Source organism: Callorhinchus milii, unplaced genomic scaffold (genome assembly GCF_018977255.1).
Source record: "Callorhinchus milii isolate IMCB2004 unplaced genomic scaffold, IMCB_Cmil_1.0 Scaffold9, whole genome shotgun sequence".
NCBI lineage: Eukaryota > Metazoa > Chordata > Chondrichthyes > Chimaeriformes > Callorhinchidae > Callorhinchus > Callorhinchus milii.
The window spans coordinates 18,353,570-18,378,085 of NW_024704750.1; the positions used below are offsets into that span (position 1 = coordinate 18,353,570).

The window sequence follows — 24,516 nt, forward strand, 5'->3', positions numbered from 1 at the left end:
GCGGGACACTGTTGTGTGGATTTGACTGGCGCGTTTCGCCCACAAAATATTACAGTTAATTCGCTTTGACGACACGATAAGGCACAATAAATATCAAATGCAAGGATTAGTATCTTTGTGAGGTGGACAGGGACAGTAGTGTAGAGTGGGGGCAGTGTAGAGTGGACGTCGGTCTAGTCTCCAGCCTCTGGGTGCAGTGATCAGACTGCTCAGTGCCCAGTGAGGGGAGTGGATGTGAATGAGTTACAGCGAGGGTGTGTGAGTGAGATACGTGTGTGTGTGTGAGTGTGTGTGTGTTGGCTCTGCCCAGTTCCCCTGCCGGCTCAGCAGAGGGAGACAGACAGACAGACACAGACAGATAATGTGCACTGCATTGCACTTGCACTGCTCTGCTCTGCTCACACCGCACTGCAAATAAGCAATAGCAACAGCAACAGCCACAGCCACAACCTGCTGACAATGTCTGTGCTGCTGCTCGCCCTGACCCTGGTCAGCCTGACAGCTCCAGCACCAGCCACAGCCACAGCCACAGCGCAAGGAAAGGCCATCTCCAACCGGATTGTGACAGGTACAGGGCACAGGGGAGTGGGACAGGCACTTTGCAAAACAACCAACCCTGGCAAGCCAGCAAACTGCACCTTTCCCCCCCAGGGTTTAACTCCCCTAAGGGTTGAGAGGATCAAGCCTCTCCTCTTGCAAAGCAGTTGCCACTAAATAACGGTGCCCCATGTTGTGTCGTGAGTGAAAGTCTCCAGTTTCAGTGGATGGGCTATTTTACCAGCAGCTCTCTCTCTCTCTCTCTCTCTCACTCTAAAGCTATTTTAGACATCTTGATGGCATCTTAGACTGAGCTGGGAGTTTAATTTTAGCATCCCATCACACATGTGTGGTGGGGTGCTTATTTAAAGCTTCTCAAAACAGGTTTGCTTTATCTCTTTTATTTGGAGGGTGGGGGAGGAAAGGAAAAAAAATTGTTTCAACTCAATAAAAGTTGTGCAAAAAAAAAGTTAGTGATTCCCCCCCCCCCCCCACCTCTGCGACCTATCCATCCACCCCAGTGTTTGTTTGAGTGCTGAAAAGTGACTAAAAAAACAGTTCGGATCTGATTGACCCACAACTTTGAGCCACATTCCGTCTCCATAGAGATCTTTAGCCAGACCTGCCTCTTGCGATGTTTTAACACGTTATTATCCCCACTATCTGTCCCACAACAGAGCTGTTGCCCAAGGAACACTTTGCCCTGCTGGCTCAACACAACCGGCTGAGGACCAAGGTTCACCCCCCGGCTGCTAACATGCAGAAAATGGTGAGTCCAGAAACCAGGGAGAAACAGACAGAGAGACATAGAGACATAGGGAGATAGAGAGGCAGCTTCTCAAAGCTCCTGAAATTAACGTGAGGTTCCTCGCTCCACCTGTTTGCTGCTCTAGTTTTGCTAGTCAGACACTATATTGCGATAAGGGAGCTTAGTGTTCAAATACATGGCTCAAAGTAGGACCTGCAGCAAGGCGCATGGACGTTCATATACACTAGAGAATTGGCTTCCAATTCCAGGTTAACAGTTGGCATTGAGGGTCAAACAGTAAAACTCACAGACATGGCATAAATTGGTCATTTTCAATCTACGACTGTTTGTGGGACATTGCTGTGCGCAATTGGCTGCCACGTTCGCCCACAAATATACAGTCAATTCACTTTACAGTGTGTTCTGTGAAGCGCTTTGGGACGTCCTCCCGACGTGAAAAGCGCTATATCAAATGCAAGGATTATTATTTATTATTATTATCAGTCAGGAACATAGCATTTCATTTGACTTAAGCGAAGTCTGAGTTGCAGGCAACCTGTATAAAGTCCGATTTAATCAATAATCTACACTGCGCATATGTAATTCAATGCAGTTGGTAATTGTGCATGCGATGACGGGTCAAGGTGAAGTTACCGTGATTCAATGTGTCTTGACTCGTCGCTGCCTGTGCACTTACCGGCAAGTGTTGGAATTGCATTGAATCATTCAATTCAGCGCCTTGGGACGTCCTCCCGACATGAAAGGCGCTATACAAATGTGATCTTGTTGTTGTTGAATCACGGGAAACAAAGTCCTTCTGCGCATGTGGCGATGGATCAAGACTACGTTTCCAGCGATTCAATGCAGCCAGTAAGTGTGGGAGTAATGGAGGGTTGGGGAATGACGTTACGAGTTAGGAGGTGAATAATATGAGTAGTGCAAAGAAATCTAAGTGTTTTTGATAGGAAACTGAATAGGACTCTGAACGACTGTACGACTTAGACAATTATATGATTTATAAAGATAAGACTTATGCATGTTTACTGTAGTGAGTGGTGGTGAGTTTCACTGAAGGCAAGTTACACGTCAATGCAGTGCTGGGGGGTGGTTGTGTTGTCGGATAACACGTTCAACCGAGGTCCCTTCTGCTTGCTCAGGTGGATGTAAAAAATCTCATTTGAAAAAAAAGAAGGCAGTTTCTCTCTCCCAATGCCCTGGCCAACAACTCGCCCAAAATAAAATTGGTCACTTGCTCCATGGCTGCTTGTGGGACATTGTTATGTGTAAACTGGCTGCTGTGTTTGACTACAAACACAGTCACTATACTTTACGGTAAATTCCTGTGAAGTGATTTTAGATGTTTTCACTCTGTGATAAGGCAAAATGGAAGCTTTACTATTATTATTATTATTATTATTATTATTATTTAATAGTGCGTGGCAGTGAGATGCATCAAAGTTAATAAGAATCCTTGCAGGTCGATGCCTTATCACATCTTTGAGACGTCTCAAAAGCACTTCACAGGATAGACAGTAAAGTAATGAGGCTGTGTGTAGTTTGTGGGCAGCCAATTTTGCACAGAACAATGTTCAACAAACAGTGATGGAGTGACCAAACCCCTTCTTTTGAATAGTGCGATGGGATCTTTAATGTCCACCCGGACAGGTAGATGGGATCGCAGATTAACATCTCATCCGGAGGACGGCACCTCCCAACAAGGCAGCACACGTTCCAGCATTGCACTCGAGTGTCTGGTTAGACTAATATGAGTTCAAAGTCCAAAGTGGGGTTTCAATCCACAACCTTCTGTCTCAGACATGAGAGTGTTTGCAGTGAGCCACGCAGAGGAGAATAGAACAATGGCAGTGAATTATAAAATTGTAATTTAGTCAAGTGGTTCTGATGTCAAGTCCATTATTATGCATGAGTTCCGAAGTGTAGGTCTGTTTAGTGAGCTGGGTTAGTTTATCAAAGGAGGTAAATTGGTTCTTTCCATCAACTGGCCCTATTACACAGGGGTAGGTAGCTCTATACTTCAATCTGCAGCTAATTCAGGTGCCATATTCTCTCCGCTGTGGTCCTGTTATACACTAGACTGATGTCCTTCTGTTCCTGAACTGACTGCGAGCATTAGCATTGCTCTCCTGGTTACAGAGTAGGCGATTCAGGAGCAGACTAGAAGCAGCACAAGGGCATCATCACAATAATAATCCTTGCATTTGGTATAGTACCTTATCATGTTGTTGAGACGTCTCAAGGGCTTCTCAGTACTTTAAAGTAAATTGACTGTATATTTTATGGGCGAAACGCAACAGCAAATTGCACACAGTAGTGACCCATAAACAGTCGTAAATTGAGTGACCAAATTATTTAGTTAAAAAAAGTTTTGAAGAGATTATTAGCCCTCGAAAGAGATCCACCAGTCGACTAACAACCCAGTGCCTACTTACTCTAGGTAAACAGAGAGAGTGTGGAGTAAGGAAACTTGCCTAAGGTTTTGCCCCTCCCGGGAATCAAACCGGTGGGTCCTCTCACTTGCAAGGCGACTGCTCTAAGATCATAGTCTGATACTGCCCTCACCTGCGGTCCAGACTATTAGTTAATGGCAGAGGTTCAAACCAAGAAACCTCGGACTAGATCCAACTCTCCACCACTGGATAAGATTGATGTCTTTGACTGAGCATGTCGACCTTTCAATAAACCATTTGGAGAATAAAGCAAAGTCACCATGGTAACCAGTAGTTCAGTCCAGCTATACAACCAGTGAACTTGTCTCCAGGCAGGAGATCAACCGATTGTTTTGGAACCTCTTGATCAATCTCCGATCAGTGTTATACTGGGATCAATATCCCGGGAATATCATCTCTCTCTCTCTTTTCCCAAAATCCACTTCCAACCATTTATTGATCCCCTGCTATTCCGGAGCTCACACATAATCAGAAAAGGTCTCTTCCTTTTAATTATCACACTCACCTCTGGTTCAGAAGGTTGTGGGTTCACATCCAAAGTCAGGACCTGAGCTCTTAGCGGAGGCTAGAAATATCCGTATGGTGCTAGGGACTGTACTGTATTGTCAAAGGCCTTTCAGTTAATAATAATAGATATTGTGTCTTATCATGTCACCAAGACGTCTCAAAGTGCTTCGCAGGATGTACTTTCAAATGCAATGACTGTATATTTTATGGGCGAAACGCGGCAGCTAATTTGCACACAGCAGTGTCCCACAAACAGCCATGGAGTAAGTGACCAATTTTATTTGGGGATTTTTGGCCAGGACAGCGGGAACTCCCTTCTCTTTTCGATTAGTACCATGGCATCTTTAACATCCACCTATACAGGCAGACAGGACCTCGGTTTAACATCTCATCCAAAGGATGGCACCTCCAACAATGTAGCACTCCCCAGCACTGCATTGGAGTGTCAGCTTAGGCTATGTGATTCCAAGTCCTGATGTGCGGTTTGAACCCACAGCCTTGTGACCCTGAGGCGAGAGCGCTACCACTGAACCAGGCTGACACACACAATGCAATAAAAATTCTTTCTTCTTTGCATTTCTGTGACCCAACAGTGTATGGTGGTTGGGAGAAATGGGCAGTCTATAGAGAACCATTCAGGCAGCATTAATCTCCCGCTATCCCTCCCCACAGTGTTAAGCAGCCTTGAGATGCTAATAGTTCCCACAAGGATATTTTTTCAATATTTGGTTCAGTGAAACTAAAGCTATGACTTATTATAACAGGAGAACAAAAGCATAGGTGGGCACTGCATTCTTTCGTAAAGTGTCGTTGAATTTTTTTCTCCTTGAATGTTGACAGTGGAGTGTGATTTGTGTGTGCAGCAGTGCCTGATAGGGCAAGCAAAATACCAAGAGTCTTGTGTGTATGTGTGTGTGTGGGCGGGGGGTGGGGTGGGGTGGGGGGGAGGTGGAAGGACACAGATGTGCCTTGCAGCAACAGAGCAATAGGCCAGTATTTCAGCGTCAGAATCTTGAGAGGTGATCGTATCACGTGAGCAATGACAGCAGAGCCCTTCGCAAAATAATTATATTTAAAAAAAAATTAGCACCTCCTGGACTTCAATTGAATTCAGCACTAAATGTGATTCCCTCTTGAATTAGCAGACAGTTTGCCTCCCCTATTTCACTGGCTAGTCTATTCGACGTGTTCGTCGTGCAAACTGATTCAATCTGAACTCAATTCAGCTTTTCTCTTCTGAGTTTAAGTCTGATTGGCGGATCAACAAGCTTAATAATATAATATACCTTGTATTTGATATAGGGTTTTATCACATTGTTCAGACGGCTCAAAGCTCTTCACAGAATACATTGTAAATAGATTGACTGTGTATTTTGTGGGCAAAACGCAGCAGCCAATAGCGCACAGCAGGGTCCCAAAACAGTCTTGGATTGAGTGACCAAATCATAAATTTTTTTTGAAGGGATTATTACCCGTAGAAAGCGATCCGCCAATCTACCAACAACCCGGTGCCCACTTATTGCTAGGTAAACAGAGGCGTGTCGAGTAAAGAAACTTGCTTAAGGTTTCGCCCTGTCTGGGAATTGAACCCTCTCTCTTGCGAGGCGAGTGCTCTAACCACTACATTACAGGACTCCTTTTAGAGGAACAGAGGAGGCGGGACGGATGAAGCTGTGGTAAGACTGGAGATGCTGGTGCTTTCAGCCTCTATCCTGGAATATTCAGCCTCTAACCCAGTACCTTCAGATCTTTCACTTTACAGGGAGCTCCAGCAAGTTTCTGAAAGAAGATGTATTTGGCAAAATGCTCACATTCACAAACTTGCTTGAGCTCCTGGTAAAGTCCCATTGCTCCCAGTAGCTAGTTGGTAACTGAGTCCCCACCCATTGGCACTCCCTTGTTCCCTCTACACCTCCGTTTTAAATCCCATCTAATCACTGACCTCCCTGACCACACACACCATCACCTCCCCCTTCCCCACCGTTCAGTGTCTGTCCCTATGAAACGCTCCAAGACCTTATTCTCTGTGAAGGGTGTTACATTAACACACGTTCTTGTTGGGAAAAAAACACCTTCCATTTTAGTTTCTGTATTCTAACGGTGTGCACTGTTTGCTGTTAGCCTAGACCTTTGCTCTCTAATAAACATTACTGAGCACCAAACTTTCCATTTAAACCCAGCTCTTGTGGGGGATGCACTTGTGAAGCAGCCAATTGCTTATCACTGTGACTGCAAGCATTTCAGTTCATGTTCCATAAAAAGAATCAGCACGTAACTGTAAATATTTAACAGTTCATGTTGGTTTGTGCAATTGGTTGTACAGAACTGAACTGGCTCCAAGGTGACACCTTTGGCAATGGAATGTCAGAATCGAGCCCTCAGTGGTGGTCTCTAGTCCGGTTCCTGAGCCTGGCAGGTTCACAGTACTCCAGGGCACTGCTGATGATAGCATAGCCAGGTTGGCTCATCGGCAGGACTTGGAAGGGCAGACCAATCACTGGGGGCAGGGAGTCAACCCACTCAGCTCCTGTTAACCTGCAAGCCAAAGCTCTAAAGGATAGAGTGGTGCTAGCTGGACAAGTGGGGCATTGCTGTTCACAAACTGGCTGATATGCTTCGTCCACAAAATGCACATTCAGTCCACTTACATCCTGTGAAGCGCTTTAGGACGTCTCGACGATGTGATAAGACGGTAAATCAAATGCAAGGGTTATTATTATTATTATTATAATGACTGATACAAGGATTCACCCAGTCTCTTTCATTCCTGTTGCTACCAAACTCCATTATTTCCATTCTTTGTTCCCACTCCCACGTTAGGATTAAGTATTGTTCCATCACAAGACCCAACATGGGAGGTGCTATAGGGACATAGGAATGCAGGTCTAACTGATCCTTCCAGCTGACAGAGATCATTAAAAACATTTCACTGCACCAAATGGGCTTATCCTGTTTGTATGGGAGCAAAGAGAGAAATCTCTTTGAGCAAGAGAGTTGAACAAAGTAGCTCAAGGCAGCTGTTTAGAATAGAGCATCTGTGCGAGGGTCTGGTATGCACATTGATGCCAATTGAAATGTCAAATGCCAGTGTCTGAGTACTGTGAAGTGCAAACTCACCCCATGGTACCTTAAACCAGGGCGAAACCTTAGGCAAGTTTCCCTACTCCACACACCTCTGTTTACCTAGCAGTAAGTAGGAACCCGGTTGTTAGTCGATTGGCAGATTGTTTTTCTGGGAGTAATAATCCCTTCAAAAAATAAATAATTAAAATAAATAATAATAATAATTTTGGTCACTCAATCCATGACTGTTTGTGGGACGCTTCTGTGCCCAGTTGGTTGCCATGTTTTGCCCACAAAAGTATGCAGTCAAATCAATTTACAGTATATTTTTTGAGACATCTCAATGACATGATAAGGTGCTATATTAAATGCAAGAATTATTATTAATATAACTCCCCCACCCACCCTGTAGTGCACCTGGGACCCATCATCGCAACAGGCAACCATGCAGGGAGGCAGCACTTAATGGATTAAGAATTCTGTCCAATGCAAAGATCAAACCACCGACCTGTCACACACTGACTGCCTCCTGATAATTTATTTACACTGAAAAGTACAGTCTCCATTGAATCAAAGAACCAGGCGCTCAACCAAATTGCAAAGAGTTCTAACGATCAAAATTGGTGCAGAATAAAGTCTTTGTTAAGATCCTTTCTTGTTTTTGTGGTTTCCCCTGCCTCCCCCTCCCCCGCCACTCCCTCGCGCCCCCCCCAACCCTGCCAGACTGTGATTATAATCAGCCTATGCGCGGCACTCCGCAGGCTTCTCCTCGAAACACCTAGAGCAAATCCCCAACACCCAGGCTCCTCTCAGCATCTCCACAAAAATGCCACGAGATGTTTGGGCTTTTGAGCCCCACGCCAGCCAGCCAGCCAGCACTGCACCACAGGGAAATAATAATAATAATCCTTGCATTTGATATTGCACCTTATCACTTCACTGAGACGTCTCAAAGCACTTCACATAATGTATTGTAAAGTGGATTGACTGTGTTTTTTATGGGCGAAACGTGGCAGCCAATTACGCACAGCAGTGCCCCACAAATATTTTTTTGAAGAGACTATTACCCCAGGAAAGCAAACCACCAATCAACTAACAGCCGGGTTCCTTCTTACTGATGGGTAAACAGAGATTTGTGGAGTAAGGAAACTTGCTTGAGGTTTCATCCCACCCGGGCATCAAACCCAGGTCCTCTCGTTTGCAAGGCGAGCACACTAACCACTACACTACAGGACTCCACATAATTACAGACATTTAGCAGCCAGTTTCTTGGGTGCTGTTATGCTAAGCACAGAGCATTACAGCTTGGCATCCTGCTCTCTCAGCCTCCGCTTTGTCTGCAGAGGTGCTGTTATTCATTCATAGTATGAAGCCTGACTGCCGACAGACATTGTTTACGTGCCTCAGTGTTACTGCATTACTCAGTCTGTTAATTTTGAATTTAGTTTATACTGTATTAAGATCAGTGCCATTCCCGGGTTGTGGGTGCAGGTTTATTACCAGTGCTGTTGTGAGTTTGTGGGTAGAGGATAATAAAAATAATTACTTGATAGATTAACGTCATTCACACGTCGAGACATCTCAAAACACAAGTATAGAAAGCGTGTATTTGTAGGCAAACACGGCAGCTAATTTGCGCACAGCAACGTCACAATAAATAGCCATGAAATAAATGATCAATTTCATCTAGGGGATTGCTGGCCAGCAGGTTAGGAGAAACTTCCTTCTTTTTTTCAGCTAGATCTTTAAGATATACTTAAAGAATCAATTTCTTTATTTCGAGCTCAGGATTTCTGTCTCATCCGAATGACGACACCTCTAACACTTTCCAAATACTGGAGGGTCAGCCAAGACTGTGAGCTTAAAGTCCTGAGGTGGGGTTTGAACCCAAAACCTTCCTTCTGCCTCAGGGGCGAGCGTGCTACAACAGCAACAACTAGCATTTATATAGTGATCCTAATGAGCACAATGCTGAGCTGGGGGATGGGGAGGTGACCATAAGCATGGAAGAAGAGGAAGGTTTTCAAGAGCGATTTTAAGATGGAGATGGAAGGGGCGAGATGGAGGGATAGAGGAAGAGTGTTCCAGAGTTTGGGGAGTAGTGGCTGAAAGTGTAGCCACCAATGGTGGAACGGAAGGCACGAGGGACATGCAGGAGGCCGGAGCCAGTTGAGCAGGTAAGCAGGTCGGAGAGGTAGGGGGTAGGCGCCAGGCTATGAAGGTGCTACCAACTGAGCCAGGCTGATAAAGTGTCAGGTGAAGGTGAACATTTTATCACAGTGTACGTTATGAGAGGAAAATGTGGGAATGATGCCACATTCCAGTTTATTGCTGTGACTGGGTGTCTGAGTATTTGTGGATTGTACTGGACAAGGGCCCAGCTGAACTTCTGAAAGGACATTAAGGATCTTCTAAACTAAGCGGGAAGCTAATCACAAAGAGACAAGAAAACCTCAACAACAGGCTGTGAGTCAGAGTAGCCAGCAGCAATTTCACATGACTCTCGTTAGTAACTGGGATCTTTAATCATCACGCGAGCCAGACTGCATCTCGAATGGCGTTCTCCCCCACCCCCATCACACCCCCACCTAGTGCTGAACGAACATCAGGCAAGCACTTCACTAACACAACCCAAAACAGCCTCTGTAGCATTTACTGAAACATGGAGATGTGTGGCCACAGCTGCAGCACAAGATGTAAACACTGAGGTCTTGTTTCATTATGCGATATGACCTTGTGAGACAGGAACCTGATTAAGGAAAAGTCATATGACCTTTTTGTACAAATACTCTTCATAATACAGTAACTTTACCTTGGGAACCACAGTCAATACATAAGAAAGTGCTTGGTATGTCAATCTCTCTGGTAGATATAGTGTAGAATATCATATATGGGTGTGGTAATCTGGAAGGCTGTAATACACAATGGCTCCACAAATGGCTGAGTCGGTAAAGGCAGTAAAGCCAGGAAGTCAAAGATTCTAGCCTTTGATGATGACAGCGCAGCCAGACTGGCTCATCGGCAGGACTTGGAAGGTCAGACGAGTCACTGGGGACAGGGAATTATCCCACTCGGCTCCTGTTAATCCTGCAAGCCAAAGCTGTAATGGGTTGGGTGGTCCTAGCTGGACAAGCAGCGGGAGAGCTTGCCAGATAGTGATATAAATGGCCAGCAATGTGGTTTTAGCTGGTTAGACTCCAGCAGTCACCCCAACATTCACTCTGGGGTCCTCAAGGCCTTGGCTGTTGCCAACCTGTGCCTATTACTTTCCGGAAATAGGTAAGCAAGATGCATCCCTCCAGGGAGAGAGTGCGTATTCCATGCCAACGATCTATCTCTGGAATTTCCATGTGTAGGTGAGATGTGTGGAAATGTTTCTCTGAATTTCCTTCCAAACCTCAAATGTACTTTCCCAATCCTCTACTTTGTATCCTTACTAAGTTGAAATCAAAGCCCATCACACTGCCTTCCACTCCCAGTTATTCTTTCTCACGACCTCCAGACCTCCCCATCTCCTCAGTCTTCTCTTCCTCCAACAATCCGCAAGCAACTCGCTAGCACCTGACCACTTGCTGACTCATCTCTCTGTCTCTCTGTTTCTTTCTTCAGCTTCATGTTGTCTCGTGCTCTGGGACTTAATCTGGGTTTCCCAATAAAATAGTTTTTTTTATAAACATATGATTACAGATATTTAATGCATTGAATGTACCTGTAAACCTGTTATGGATTTACAATAAAAAAATAATAATCCTTGCATTTGTTATAGCATCATTGAGACATTTCAAAGCGCTTCACAGAATATATTGTAAAGTGGATTGATTGTCTTTTGTGGGCGAAATGTAGCAGCCAACAGCAATATCCCATTTCTTTTTTTGAGCAATTATTACCCCCAAAAAGCGATCCGTAAACCGACTAACAACTGGGTTCCTACTTACTACTCGGTAAACAGAGGCGTGTGGAGTAAGGAAACATGCCTAAGGTTTCGCTCTGCCCGGGAATCAAACCCGAGGCTATCGCTTGCGAGGCGAGTGCTCTTAACCAATACACGACAGGACTCCACGCTGTAGAATCCTAAATCAACGATTCCCATCCCAATGCAGTTTCCAGTCATGACATTTGTGTTATAAAGCAGGTGGCTGCTTGGCTGGTTGATACCATCACACAGACTGGCCCCACGACTCTGTGGTAAACATTGAACATCTGTCCTTCTCCCAGCTGTTAGCCTCTCATACTCCCACAGTGTGAACTGCCAACCATCCCCTCTCCCTTCCCAACGTTTGGCAGGTTCCCTCCCTCATCTGTGAAAAAGAGCTCTGAACCAGACTGCAGAGTACATTCTTGATCTCTTTCAGCCACTTTGAAAAGGTTAATGTGATCTGGAAAAATAAAGCAGAATCCTCTTTTTTAATTAAAAAAATTAATGTGTTCAATTATTTTTCTAATTTTTCTCCCCACGGGCATAAGCCTGGCCTGGGTGCGGTTCCCTGGAAGCTGGCTGGACTCTGGTATCTCTGATTTCCAAGGCGAGACAAAACCTTAGGCAAGTTTCCTTACTCCGCATGCCTCTGATTACCTAGCAGTAGGAACCTGGTGGATTACTTTCCGGGGAGTTTAATCCCTTCAAAAAAAATTGGTCACTCACTCCACAACTGTTTGTGAGTCACTGCTGAGTGCAATTGGCTGCCAAATTTCATCTACAAAATACAACAGTCAAACTACTTTACAATATATTCTGTGAAGCACTTTGAGGCGTCTCAACAAAGTGACACAGGCACTATATCAAATTCAAGGATTATTTATTATTTTACCGGCACAAGTGACCTCTGTTTGTGTGTGAGCCTCGGCAGTGAATGTTAGGAGTGACTGTAGAGGGCATCACAGGGAGCCTGATCTCTTCCCACCTGGCTGAATGGCCTATTCCTGTTTCTATGCTTCTACATGAATTGGGCCTTAGATGTTTAAGCAGAATGAGGTTTTGTTTTTAGTGTGTCAGTGAGTTTTTGGTAAGCAAGCGCTACCCAAGTTGTTGTTGAGGTGCCCAAGGCCACGGTTGAACAGGTTGAGTTTTAGGTGTGGGAGAAGGGAAGAGTGCAGGTGTGCAACGGTGCAAGTGGGGCCGTCAGACCCTTGTACCTTTGTGCCTTGTAGGGTAAGATGGGACAGTTGTAATACCTCAGGTTTTTGGATGTTATGTGAGAAACTAGCAGCGATGTGCACAGGGCATGAAATACAATCTGGGATTTCGTAATCCATGTAAATCCATTCAACACATTGTGGCAGCCCCCTGCCAGCAAACAGGGCATCGGATGTGGAATAGAATAGCGTGCTTGTTACAAATTGTATCAAAGCCAGTTCTGCTTTGCCCAGAAAGGCTTGACGAATGGGGAGTTCCCTTCCAGCCAAACAACTCTTCAGATGTAAAATAATAAAAAACACATGCTGGAGAGTTCTAGGGTGGAAAAAAAAACACTGGTTCGGACAATGGCACAGGGCAAAGTGCACCAGGAGGGTAAGTGTGTTCCCTGGAATGAGAGAGAGAAACTGAGGCATGTGGAGTAAGGAAACTTGGCTCAAGTTTCGCCCCGACCGGGTATTAAACCAGATCCTCTCACTTGTGAGGCGAGTGCTCTAACCAATATGCTACAGGACTCCACAATATTTACGCACCTTGTCATCGTGTTAACTCACGGTCCTTTTCTTGTCTGCAGGACTGGAGTGAGAAGCTTGCTCGATTGGCCCAGGAGCGGGCTGCCACATGCCCTGGGGAGCTACTTGTCCACCCCGTCCGAGTGCCAGAGGAGGAGGAGGAGATGGCCGACGAGGTCAGCTGTAACCATCACGTATCACCAACCGGAAGGATGTCTTTCTCAGACGTTATCGAGCTGTGGTTCAGAGAGGGTCCAAATTACAACCACCACACAGGACTCTGCAAGAACAATGCTACCTGCCACCACTACACCCAGGTATGTGCTCACCGAAACCATTGTCCTTTCAACAACAACAACTCGCATGTACATAGCTCTCGTCCCAGAGCGATTGGCAGTGGCAGAGACTGACGTCAAGCTGGGGGGAGAGGGAAAGTGAACATTGAAGAGGAAGGTCTTCAGGTGCGACCTAAAGACCTGGAAGGGTGGATGGGGGGCAAGGCGGAGGGATAGAGGAAGAGAGTTTCAGCATAGCTGAAAGCACGCCCGGCGGTGGTGGAACAGAGGGCATGAGGGACATGCCGAAGGCACAGCCAATTGAGCGGAGGCATCGGGTAGTGGGTTGGGGAGTAAGCAGGTCAAAGAGGTAGTGAGGTGCCAGGGCATGAAGGGATTTGAAGATGAGTTTGAGGAAATTGAAATCCTTCCTCATCGATACACAGGCACAGCACTGCACATCAAACATCCATTGGAAGGTTTTCTGGAAAATGCCTTACACAGTACAGCTAAATATACTTCACAGTTACATATATATTCACTTTACAAACATCTACTTAACAAGCCTCTGCCGCCATTCAGTGTGAAGTTTGAATACGTTATTATATATGTATATAAATATATTAATATATGAAAAAGGGAACAATCCCTCCAAAATTAATAAATATCCAAATGAGTAAGTAAAATCGGTCACTCACTTCATGACTGTTTGTGGGACTTGGCTGCCATGTTTCGTCCACAAAAATACACAGTCAATCCACTTTACAATGTATTCTGTGAAGCGCCTTGAGACGTCTCAACGACGTGATAAGGCGTTCTATCAAATGCAAGGATTATTATTAGAACGTTAGTCTTCTCTTTATTTTTCTTTCGCCGAGACCCGCCAGACCCAATCCCTGCCCTTCTGTCCAGAACGCGGTTGGACCCTGCTGGCCCTTTGCGGTGACGTGACCTTGTTGGAGCTGCTCGTGATCGGCTGGGCTTGCTTTGTTCCGCTGGCCTGGAGTGGTTATTCCAATCAGTCGAGCTGTCCACGATTGACAGCTCCATACAATAGCCCTGGTGTATCCACCATGCTGAAATCTGGCGTTTTTCACCGTTTTAGCAGATAAACAATAAGCAAGTCACAAAGAACGTAAAGTATACATACACACTGATCAAAAAACTATCACGCTCGCTGCTTTCCATCTTACCATCTTATCGTCTGTCATCAGCAGTGCCCTGGAGTAGAAAGATTAATCTCGCTGGTGAATCGGTAGCAAAGGAACATCAACTCAGGATCGCCATGGGCAGAGTTAGAGAGATGTTAAAGGAAATGTTACCAGACAGAGTGTCGTCAGAACACAGGTGGCCATTGAGACTGAGGTCAGCCAGAGTTAAATGGAATCGGATGAATAATAGAAGAGAAGGAATAGGGCGCAGGGAATTGGGATTGCGCTTGTTAGCTCCATAATATTAGGCTCAATGAGCCAAAAAAAATGCCTTTTGTGCTATAATTTCTTTCAATCTATTACTATTTCCCTCCCCCCCTCCCCCCCTCCCCCCACTAATGACTATATCTACTTTCAGCTTGTCTGGGCGACATCAAGTAAGCTGGGCTGTGGGAGACACACCTGCCTACAGAATGGAGAAACAATGGACATTTTTATTTGTGCTTATTCACCAGGGTAAGACTGTATATCTCAGGCCTCCCTCTCCTTGTTCCTTTGACTGACAAACGTTCTGGGCTGTGGCCCCTGAAGCGTAATGGTTAGTGCATTCGCCTCACAAGCGAGAGGATCCGGGTTCGATTCCAGGGCAGGGTAAAACCTTAGGCAAGTTCCCTTACTCCACACACCTCTGCTTACCCAGCAGTAAGTAGGAACCCGGTTGTGCTGCAATTGGCTGCCACATTTCGCCCACAAAATATACAAATATACAATTCACTTAACGGTATATTTCTGTGAAGCACTTTAAGTGACTCAAGGCACTATATCAAATGTAAGGATTATTATTATTATATCAAAGATCCCACAGTGCGATCTGAAAAGAGAAGGGAGTGTCTCTGGTGTGCTGACTGACAAATCCACTGGATTATTGTAATCATTTATTCCCCAAATGGCATATTTGTGGGCTGCCATATTTGTTTACAAAACCAACACTACACTTGGCAGCAATTGTTTTTGTAAAGCCGGGTGTCTGATGTACGCGGAAACCCATCACTGTGCTTAAGAGTCCCCAAACCAAACTGATAATTCCCACGCATCCCACCTACACATGGAAACTCCTCAGATAAATTGTTGAATGGAATATTGTTCGGTTTCGCTCTCTCTCTGGAGGGATGTATCCAGTTTACCGAGAGTATTAGGCAATATAGTCCAAAGTGCTTTGGGGTAACTGCTGGAGTCTAACCAGCTAAAATCACAAACCATGAATTAACATTTGCCGAGTGGGTAGAGAAAGCCTGACAGCTTGTGGTAAAGGTGGGTCAACTTCACCAGTCACCAACACCGAAGCAAGTGGGAGTCTCAGCATGTGTAGCCACCTAGTGGTGGCAGTGTGTTGGTGCAAGTATAATTGGCCCACTCATGTGAATTAATATTCATCCTTGCATTCGATACAAAGCCTTTCACATTAAGAGGATGTCCCAAAGCGCTTCACTGAATATACTCTGAAGTGGAGTGACTGTATTTGCAGGCAAGCAAAGAAATAGATAACTCCTGAAAAGAACCAATTTCCATGATGCTAATTTTATTCTAATTAATATAATTTATTATGTTATTAATAACAACAAATATATTTATATAGCGCCTCTCACGCCATGCGGTGTTCCTAAACGTTTCAATGTGGACCATTGTCTCCGAGGTGGTTTGAAGCCTGGAAGTTCTTTATGTGGGGTCGGCAATCGGGTGTTTGTTTGGGACGAGAACATTATTCCCAGAACTGTTTCCAAGGTATCTCAGGATTATGCAAATGTCACAAATTAGCCTCCAATGCCATTGAAATGGGATTTGGACCTGAGCAAGGGTTTGGGACCACAGTGGGTGGAAGGCGGGAAGGGTGAGGGTGGGAGGGTTGAAGGCACGGTCGAAGAGGAGGGTCTTGAGACCTGCTTTGAAAGAGGCAAGGGAGGGACCAAGACGAAGGGACCGGAGGATAGGTTCTAAAGGGTGGGGGCAGCGAAGCTGAAGGTCCGAGCGCCGATGGTGGTGTAGGCCGGGCAGAGGACTTGGCTCAGGCTGAAGCCTGATGAGCGAAGGGAGTTAGGTTAATATGGGATTAGCAGGTCACAGACGTAGGAAGGAGCAAGGCCTACTCTGTGCCCTCGAATGGCAGTGGCACATGTTGGTGCAGTTGGCTGGCTGCAGGTGTCTCACCTTCACCGACAAAGTGATGTGCATTTTTTTCTTATTTCAGAGGAAACTGGGAAATCAATGGAAGGATAATTGTCCCTTATAAAGAAGGAGTGTGGTGTTCTCTGTGCACTTCTCGCATGTCCGGCTGTTTCAAATCCTGGGATCACAGTGGAGGGCTGTGCGGTGAGTCTCATTATAGACCATCTCACTGCACTAAGCACCAGCATTAAAAACTGACACCGTCCTAACAAACCTCCATTATTAGAGCTCAAGCTCCATCTCGCTGAGTGAGATGGAGTTTTGTCTTAAAAATGTAGATATTTTAAAATGAATAAATAAATGATAATAATTTGGTCACTTCAATCTACGGCTGTTTGTGTGCAGCTTTTCGCCCACAAAATACAAGGTCAATTCACTTTACAGTGTATTCTGTGAAGCACTTTGAGGCGTCTCGAAGACGTGATAAGGCGCAATGTCAAATGCCAGATTTATTACGTTTTAAGTTTGGTTTTGATTTGAAAGCTGGGTTTTCTATGCAGCCAATAAGGAGCAGCTTCCAAATTAAGATTGAGTTTAAAGATTTTTGCGTAATTCTACAGAGTATCCACAAAGTCCTGTTACCCCCTGTTACAAAACAGCGACGAGACTCCAGAGGAGCTGAAACAATCTGTCAGAGATGTGTTTCACCCTCCTCACTCCATCCTTTTACATCGAACATGGCAATGGATCATTATCTGCCATGAAAATGATGACACTCACTCACTCACTCACTCACTCACTCAAAAACACTTGGGGGAGTAACAGGACTTTGTGCACACCCTGTAAAGAATCTTTAGACCTAGTCAGGGAGTGGGATTTCAAGCCTCAGGATTTCTGACTGAATTTGATTGTTGCTGAGCCTCCTGCCACCATCTATGTCCTTGTAGAAGTCCCCAGGAACCCGTGTAGGATGAGCTGTGGCAACAGAGGCCACTTGAACATCAGCCTGTGCCGATGTGAGTGTTTACCGGGCTTCACAGGAAGGTTTTGCCAAGGTAGGCACATGGGTAATGGTCAACAACTTGCATTTATTAATTAGTTATTTCCTTTCACCTGGTAAACATCCCATTCACTGGGTCACAGAGACGCAGTGGGAGCTCGGGCTGGGGGAGCTGGGAGTTGGGGCTGCAAAGTGCCTGTCTGTTAACCTGTTATTTATGGACAGAGTTTCTATTTCCGTTTTTATTTCATTAAGTTTCACAATTTCAATGTTTATAGGTACAAATGGGACAAAAACTGAACTTTCCAAGAGTGTGTGGTGTGTGTTCGGGGCGCAGGGGGGTGGGGGGGGGTGGAGGGGGAGGGAATCAGTGTATGTGTGTGTGAATGGGAAGGAGGGGAAATTGTGTTTAAAAAAAACTCACTGGAAATGTTTCCCATTAAGCTTTTACCTCAATGCCTTCTTTTCGTTGACTCACATATTTGTAACAGGGACGCTGAAGAGGGAGAGAGTACGTGGAGTGATCCATTGGAATTCTATACAATTTTGTACACTGGGAATGAATCCTTTGGGATTCTATGCAGTGGCGCTGTGGTAGCTTGCCTCTGACTCAGAAGGTTGTGGGCTCAACTCCCACGTCAGGACTTGAAAACACATTGTCTAAGCTGACCCTCCAATATAATGCCGGGGGTGGGGGGTGTTGCATTGTCATAGGGCCGTCCTTCAAATGAGATGTTAAACTGAGATTCCGGCTGCCTGTTCAGGTGGATGTTAAAGATCCCCTGGATCAAGTCTCTCCCGGTTTCCTGGCCGACAATCCCCCAAATAAAATTGGTCACTCAATCAATGACTGTTTGTGAGACACTACGGTGCACAATTGGCTGCCGTGTTTCGCCCATAAAATATGCACTCAATCCACTTTACAGTATACCTGTGAAGCACTTTGAGAACTTCTTGAAAATACGATAAGGTGCTATTTCAAATGCCAGGATTATTATTATTATTATTATTGGGAAATAATGGGAAAGGGTTAGGTTTATTGGGATTCTCTTAAGATTGGGTGTGCTTCTTTCGAGTGTGGGGTGCTCTGATTGATGGCCAATTCATCTCTTTCCCAGTTAGGTGTAGTATGGAGTGTGTTCATGGGAGGTACCGAGATGAGGAGTGCTCGTGCATGTGTGAGGTGGGATTCGGTGGAGCTGTCTGTGGGGGTGAGTTAACAGCACAATCACACACGGAGAGCCCAGAGGGACTCCTAACAAAAAAAATGAAATAGGTTTAATCCCACGGGAAGATACTTCATGAAATACTTCCTGCTCTTTTTTGATTTTAAATGCACCATCTGTAGTTTGTCCAATAAAGTTTGTAGAAGAAAGCTTCACTATTTCTTCACAGAAGATATTCCGATTTCAAGAGGTACAATTCATTAGCTTTGGAAAAAAACAGCTATCAACAGGTTTCCTCGGGAAACAATAGAAGCAGAAAGGGTTCAGTCAAATACACATTAGATTTCTTTCTAGAACATAATATTTTGAGATACAGTATATGAGTAATTTGAGACGTGACGTATACTAAGAACCAGGCAACATTGGATTTAAGGTTCCCAAAGCTTTCCAGTCTGCTGTAGACTGAATTAGCTGCTATCAACATCTCCATTACTGTAGCATGCAACGACCTGGATGGGAAAAGGCCAACTGGTTGGACTCTTAATCTACAATGACAGTGCTGGAGCTCTATCTAGTGGAAGCCCATGAGTATAACACCCTTCTATTTCACACCATCAGGGCTTCACAGCGAAGCACAATTTATAGTTTCTGTTCACATTTATATTTTTTTTTGCCTGGTTCAACTGTATTGGAAGAGCAGCTCAAACGCAAAATGTTTCAGAATGTTTTGTTTCCCTCCACTTTTCCTTGCTGTGTCCACCCTGAAAGACACAACATAACACAACATTATTTGTTTGTCCCGTGGTGTAGTAGTTAGCTCGCTCGCCACACAAGCGAGAGGACCCGGGTTCGATTCCCGGTTTTGGCACAACCTTAGGCAAGTTTCCTTACTCTACACACCTTTGTTTACCTAACCGTATGTAGGAATCCCAGTTATTAGTCGATTGGCCGATCGATTTCCGGGGGTAATAATTCATCAAAATAAAATGTGGTCACTCAATTCATGACTCTTTGTGGGATACTGCTATGTGCAATTGGCTGCCATGTTTCACCTCCAAAATACACAGTCAATCCACCCTACAACATATTCTGTGAAGCACTTTAAGACATCTCAATGACGTGATAGGGCACTATATCAAATGCAAGGATTATTATTGTTCTTATTATAATTTTGTGGGATTTATATAATAATAATCCTTGCATTTGATATAGCGCCTTATCACATTTTCAAGATGTCTCAAAGCGCTTCACAGAATACACTGTAAAGTGAATTGACTGTATATGTTGTGGGAGAAACACAGAGGCCAATTGCAGACAGCAGCGTCCCACAAACACCTGCGGATTGGGTGACCAAATTTTTTAAAGTATTACCCCCAGAAGAACGATCCACCAATTGACTAACAATTGGGTTCCTACTTACTGCTAGGTAAACAGAGGCGTGTGGAGTAAGGAAACTTGCCCAACATTTTGCCCTGCCAGGGAATAGAACCTAGTTCCTCTTTCTTGCGAGGCGAGTGCTCTAACCACTAAGCTACAGGATTCCATTTGTGTTCAGTTCAGAGGAACTGACATTTTGCTAATGGTTTTCATGGGTCTGTTGTTCACGTTGTGTACAAGGTAATTTTTGGTCGCCTCTAATTTCCTGCTTCTTCCTCAGAAAAGCTGGAGTTTCCCTTCCACATCTGTGATGTTGAGATCGATGGAGATTGTTTCATGGTTTCTCCTGAAGCAGACACTTATTACGGAGCCAAAAGTAAATGCCAGGTAACGAGAGGAGTGAGAGGTGACATTTGTCAAAAGACTCTATCATTGACTCAAACTCTCCTTTTTTTCTTACTTGCTATTTATTTTACTTGGAACTGGCTGCAGTGTTTAGTCCACAAAATACAATCAGTTCACTTTATAGTATATTCTGTGAGGCGTTTTGAGACGTCTCAATGACGAGATAAGGTGTTATATCAAATGCACAAATGCACAGATTATTATTATTACTTTTTAATTTTTTTTAAAAACGTATCAAACAAAGGCCCTAAACTTTACTGCTCTGCATATTCTGGTAAAATGGACCAAATTTACCTCTCCCCCTCCCAACCCACCCGCACCCCCCACACCAATACTCTGTTAGGCTGATAAAGTTTTGCCATTAATTTGTGCTTTTTTTATTTTCAGGAACAAGGTGGTATTTTAGCACAGATTAAAACCCAGAAACAGCAAGACATCTTGGCCTATTACCTCAGCCAATTGGAGAGCACAAATGAGGTTACAGACCCAGATTTTGAAACCAGGAACTTTTGGATTGGTAACGTGTAGATTCATTCCTCCTCTCTCTCTCCTCTCTCCCTCCCTCACTCTCTCCCTCCCTCCCTCCCTCCCTCTCTCTCTCTCTCTCTCGCTCTCTCTCTCTCCTGTCACTGATGAATCAACCTTCAGCCTGTACCGGGATTCCATTCCCCTGCTATCTTGTCTCAGCCTGGCTCAATGGTAGCGCTCTTGCCTCTCAGTCAGAAGATTGGGGGTTCAAGCCCCACTTCGGGACTTGGGATCACATAGTCTAAGCTGACACTCCAATGCAGCACTGGGGGTGTGTTGCATTGTTGGAGGTGCTGTCTTTGAGATGAGACGTTAACTCAAGATTCCATCTGTCTGGTATCTTGGACATTAAAGATCCCATGGCGCTACCTGAAATAAAAATAATATAAATTGGACACTCCGTGGCTGTTTGAGGGTCACTGCTGATCACAGTTGGCCACCATGTGTCGCCCATAAAGTACCCTTTTCAATATATTCTGTGAAGCGCTTTGCGGTGTCTCAATGACGTGAGAAAACACTATATCAAATGCAAGGATTATTATTATTACATAGCGTGTCTATATCGCTTAAAATGCAGAGACTTCAGTCCGATCAGACCTCAGTCTCTTCCGCTCTGATCTTCCACTGCTTTTTGTACCACATTCAGGTCTGACCTACAAAACATCCAAGGATTCGTTCCGCTGGGACAGTGGGGAGTCGCCATCCTATCACAGCTTTGCTTTTGGACAACCCGATAACCAAGGGTAAGGATCTTAGTTGGGACGGGGAGAAAAGGGGGGAAAGGGGGGAGAGAGTTACCTGTATGTATTATTTACTGAGATTTCGTCCATAAAATCTACAGTCAATTCACTTTACAGTGTATTCGCTGAAGCACTCTGAGATGTCTCAACAACGTAATACGTGCAAGGATTATTATTATTATTCTAAATTGGATAGGTCCGCCCTATGTTCATCTTATACTCATCTAATTCAGGTTTGGAAACTGTGTTGAGCTGCAAGCTTCCAGCGCGTTCAACTGGAATGATCAGAGATGCAAGACACGAAACAGATACATCTGCCAGTTCAGTGAGTATCGTTCCTGGCTTAAACCCTGGGGCGTGAAAAAGCACTCAGTGAACCTGTGGGGAGCAGTGAGCAACAAACAAGAATCGCTAGCTGCTTTAGTGTTGGCTGAAGGCGTGATCAAAGAGATGGGTGGCTTTGGAAGACATTGGGTGGAGAGGTGAGACCAGCCTACATCAGTGGTAGCCAACCACTTTGGCCACCAGCAATACTCCAAAATAAAATTGGTCACTCGCTCCACGACTGTTTGTGGACATATCCTGTGAAGTGCTTTGAGACGTCTCAGTGCTGCGACAAGGCGCTCCATCAAATGCAAGGGTTGTTATTATGATCAATTGAATCGGCGTCCGAATTAGATTGATGTGTTTGAACCTGTGTTTTTTTCCAGGTGAGAAGCACATCGCAGTCTGGAACTACGGCGTGTGACCTCGAGCTGCAGGAGAAGCCGATGCCTGGTGCATTGGGAGGGCTCAGGCTCCATTCTGTTAATGGACTGTAATAATCACCGCAGTAGCTTAGCAACTGGGATCCTAGGAGCTGAGACGTGAGGAAACTCTGTGCAGTTTAGTGCTAAATCAGCCTTGTCCCAGTGTCCCTGAGCAGAGGTCGTGGGGTTGGGGGGAGGGAGATAATGGTAGTCTTCAGTTCAGTGCACGGGCCAGCCCTTTTCTCTGAGATATAGTACTAGCAATCCGGCCTTCAGTACCTAGTGTAGTCCAGGCAGCAGATCTGGCTCCAGTGACATTAACCTTCTGGTCTATTTCTGAAAGCAGTGAGGAAAAAAGCCATTATCATGAATCTTTCCACCAGCATAAACTAAAACATCTCAGCTTCTGTTTGACCATTGGAATTACAGAACCTGGGTATGGAATGCTACTGGATTTTCCGAGGGCTACGAACATAAAAACATAAGAATATTCTAAGCAAAAGAACACCAAGGTCCATCCAGTTCGCCTTCCACCATCCTGGCAGTAGCACGCACATGTCATGTCCCAAACTATATACTGTATCCCAAGATATTGTTTCCCAACGGAAATCTTATCTAATTTATTCTTGAAAGAATCAAGACTTTCTGCTTTCGATATCTCCCTAGGGAACCTGTTCCATACGTTTACTATTTGCTCACTGAAGTAGACGGAAATACACATTGAGGAGAGGCAGTGTTAGACAGAAAGCAGGTCCCAAATCCCATTCTTCGCACACGAATGAGAGCTGTTCCCTCTCTTTCTCTCTGGAGTTTTAATTGGGAAAATTGGGAGAAGAGGGAAACAATTTCATAATTAATACACAACATGCAATATTGGGTGCGGTGTCTTGTGGTCATACATTTAATGCTCTTTCATCATTTGTGTAGTGAGTGATGTTCCTTTAGACACACACACTGTCAGCGTATTCACTGGCACACAAAATGATCATTGTATCCAATAGCTCCTGCCTCAGAACAGTCAATTGAATAGTGATGAAATGGACGAGTTAACCAGTCAGGTTTGTCGCTAGATGAACGTTTATGTTTAATAAGGAGGTTTTGCCACCAGTGGGAGAGTGCAGGATAAAATGGTGAGGTTTAAGCTTGGAGAGTTGACAAGCACTTTATAGAAAGGTTGTCAATGCTCGGCAGTGCGGTAGGGCTCAATACTGATTCATTTTATGCACATTTGATGTGTATACAGTAGCTATGAAATCTTTTCCCAATGAATGTAGCCTACAAATGTCAAGGACCACACTGTCCTATTGGAAAGTTGCCTCTTTTTAAAAAAAAACGGATGAAAGACATTTTGTGTTATACCAGCTTGTGTTTTGTTCATGATCACACAGTCATTTTTAATCCAATCCCTTACATGATCACTCGTCGAGTCTTCAGGAGAGGAGATGAAAGGATAGTACAACGACAACAACTTACACATATATAGTGCCCTTTCACACAGGTCGAGGAGCGTTTTAACATTGGTGGAGCCCGACGCCGAGCCTGGGGGAGGGAGAAGGTGACCGTAAGCACCGTCAAAGAGGAAGGTCTTCAGTCATGATCTAAAAGAGTGGAAGAAGGGGCCAAGGTGGAGGGATTGAGAGAGAGAAGCTTCAGGGCGTTAGTGGCTGAAAAGTGGGGCTGCAGATGGTGGGGCAGAGGGGAGCGGAGGGACAAGCAGGAGGCCGGAGCCAGCCGAGCGGAGGCAGCGCTCAGAAAGCAGGTCGGAAAGGTAGGGAGGTGCCAAGGTGTGAAGGGATTTGTAGATGAGTTTGAGGATCTTAAAATCCATCCGTTTTGTGACGGATCCAGTGAAGTCCGATGAGGACTGGCGTGATGGAGTGGAGTAGCAGTAAAAACAATCTGCGCTGCTTTGCTGACAAAGAAAATAAACGTTACAGCGAAACGTTGTCTTTATTAACAAAAAAAACACAGAAATGTTCATAAATACACACAG

The 24,516-nt window shown here is 44.8% G+C and overlaps 1 protein-coding gene across 1 annotated transcript; it reads left to right on the forward strand.

The window, feature by feature from the left end:
* The first annotated feature begins 335 nt into the window (after positions 1–335).
* LOC103178453 (C-type lectin domain family 18 member A) lies at positions 336–24,465 on the forward strand. The gene is made up of 12 exons (XM_007893203.2): positions 336–568; positions 1,215–1,306; positions 13,032–13,286; positions 14,814–14,911; positions 16,641–16,762; positions 17,506–17,613; positions 18,677–18,769; positions 20,382–20,488; positions 20,894–21,023; positions 21,681–21,777; positions 22,008–22,099; positions 22,485–24,465. The coding sequence occupies exons 1-12, from the start codon at positions 460–462 to the stop codon at positions 22,520–22,522; spliced, it is 1,341 nt and encodes a 446-aa protein (XP_007891394.1). The 5' UTR covers positions 336–459; the 3' UTR covers positions 22,523–24,465.
* The last annotated feature ends 51 nt before the right edge of the window (positions 24,466–24,516 follow it).

Excerpts from the sequence above, each read along its gene's own strand:
- LOC103178453 (XM_007893203.2), top strand. The coding sequence starts at position 460 with ATGTCTGTGCTGCTGCTCGCCCTGACCCTGGTCAGCCTGACAGCTCCA. Across the intron at positions 18,770-20,381 it reads CGGTGGAGCTGTCTGTGGGG|AAAAGCTGGAGTTTCCCTTC; the intron begins GTGAGTTAACAG and ends CTTCTTCCTCAG. Across the intron at positions 20,489-20,893 it reads GAGCCAAAAGTAAATGCCAG|GAACAAGGTGGTATTTTAGC; the intron begins GTAACGAGAGGA and ends TTTTATTTTCAG.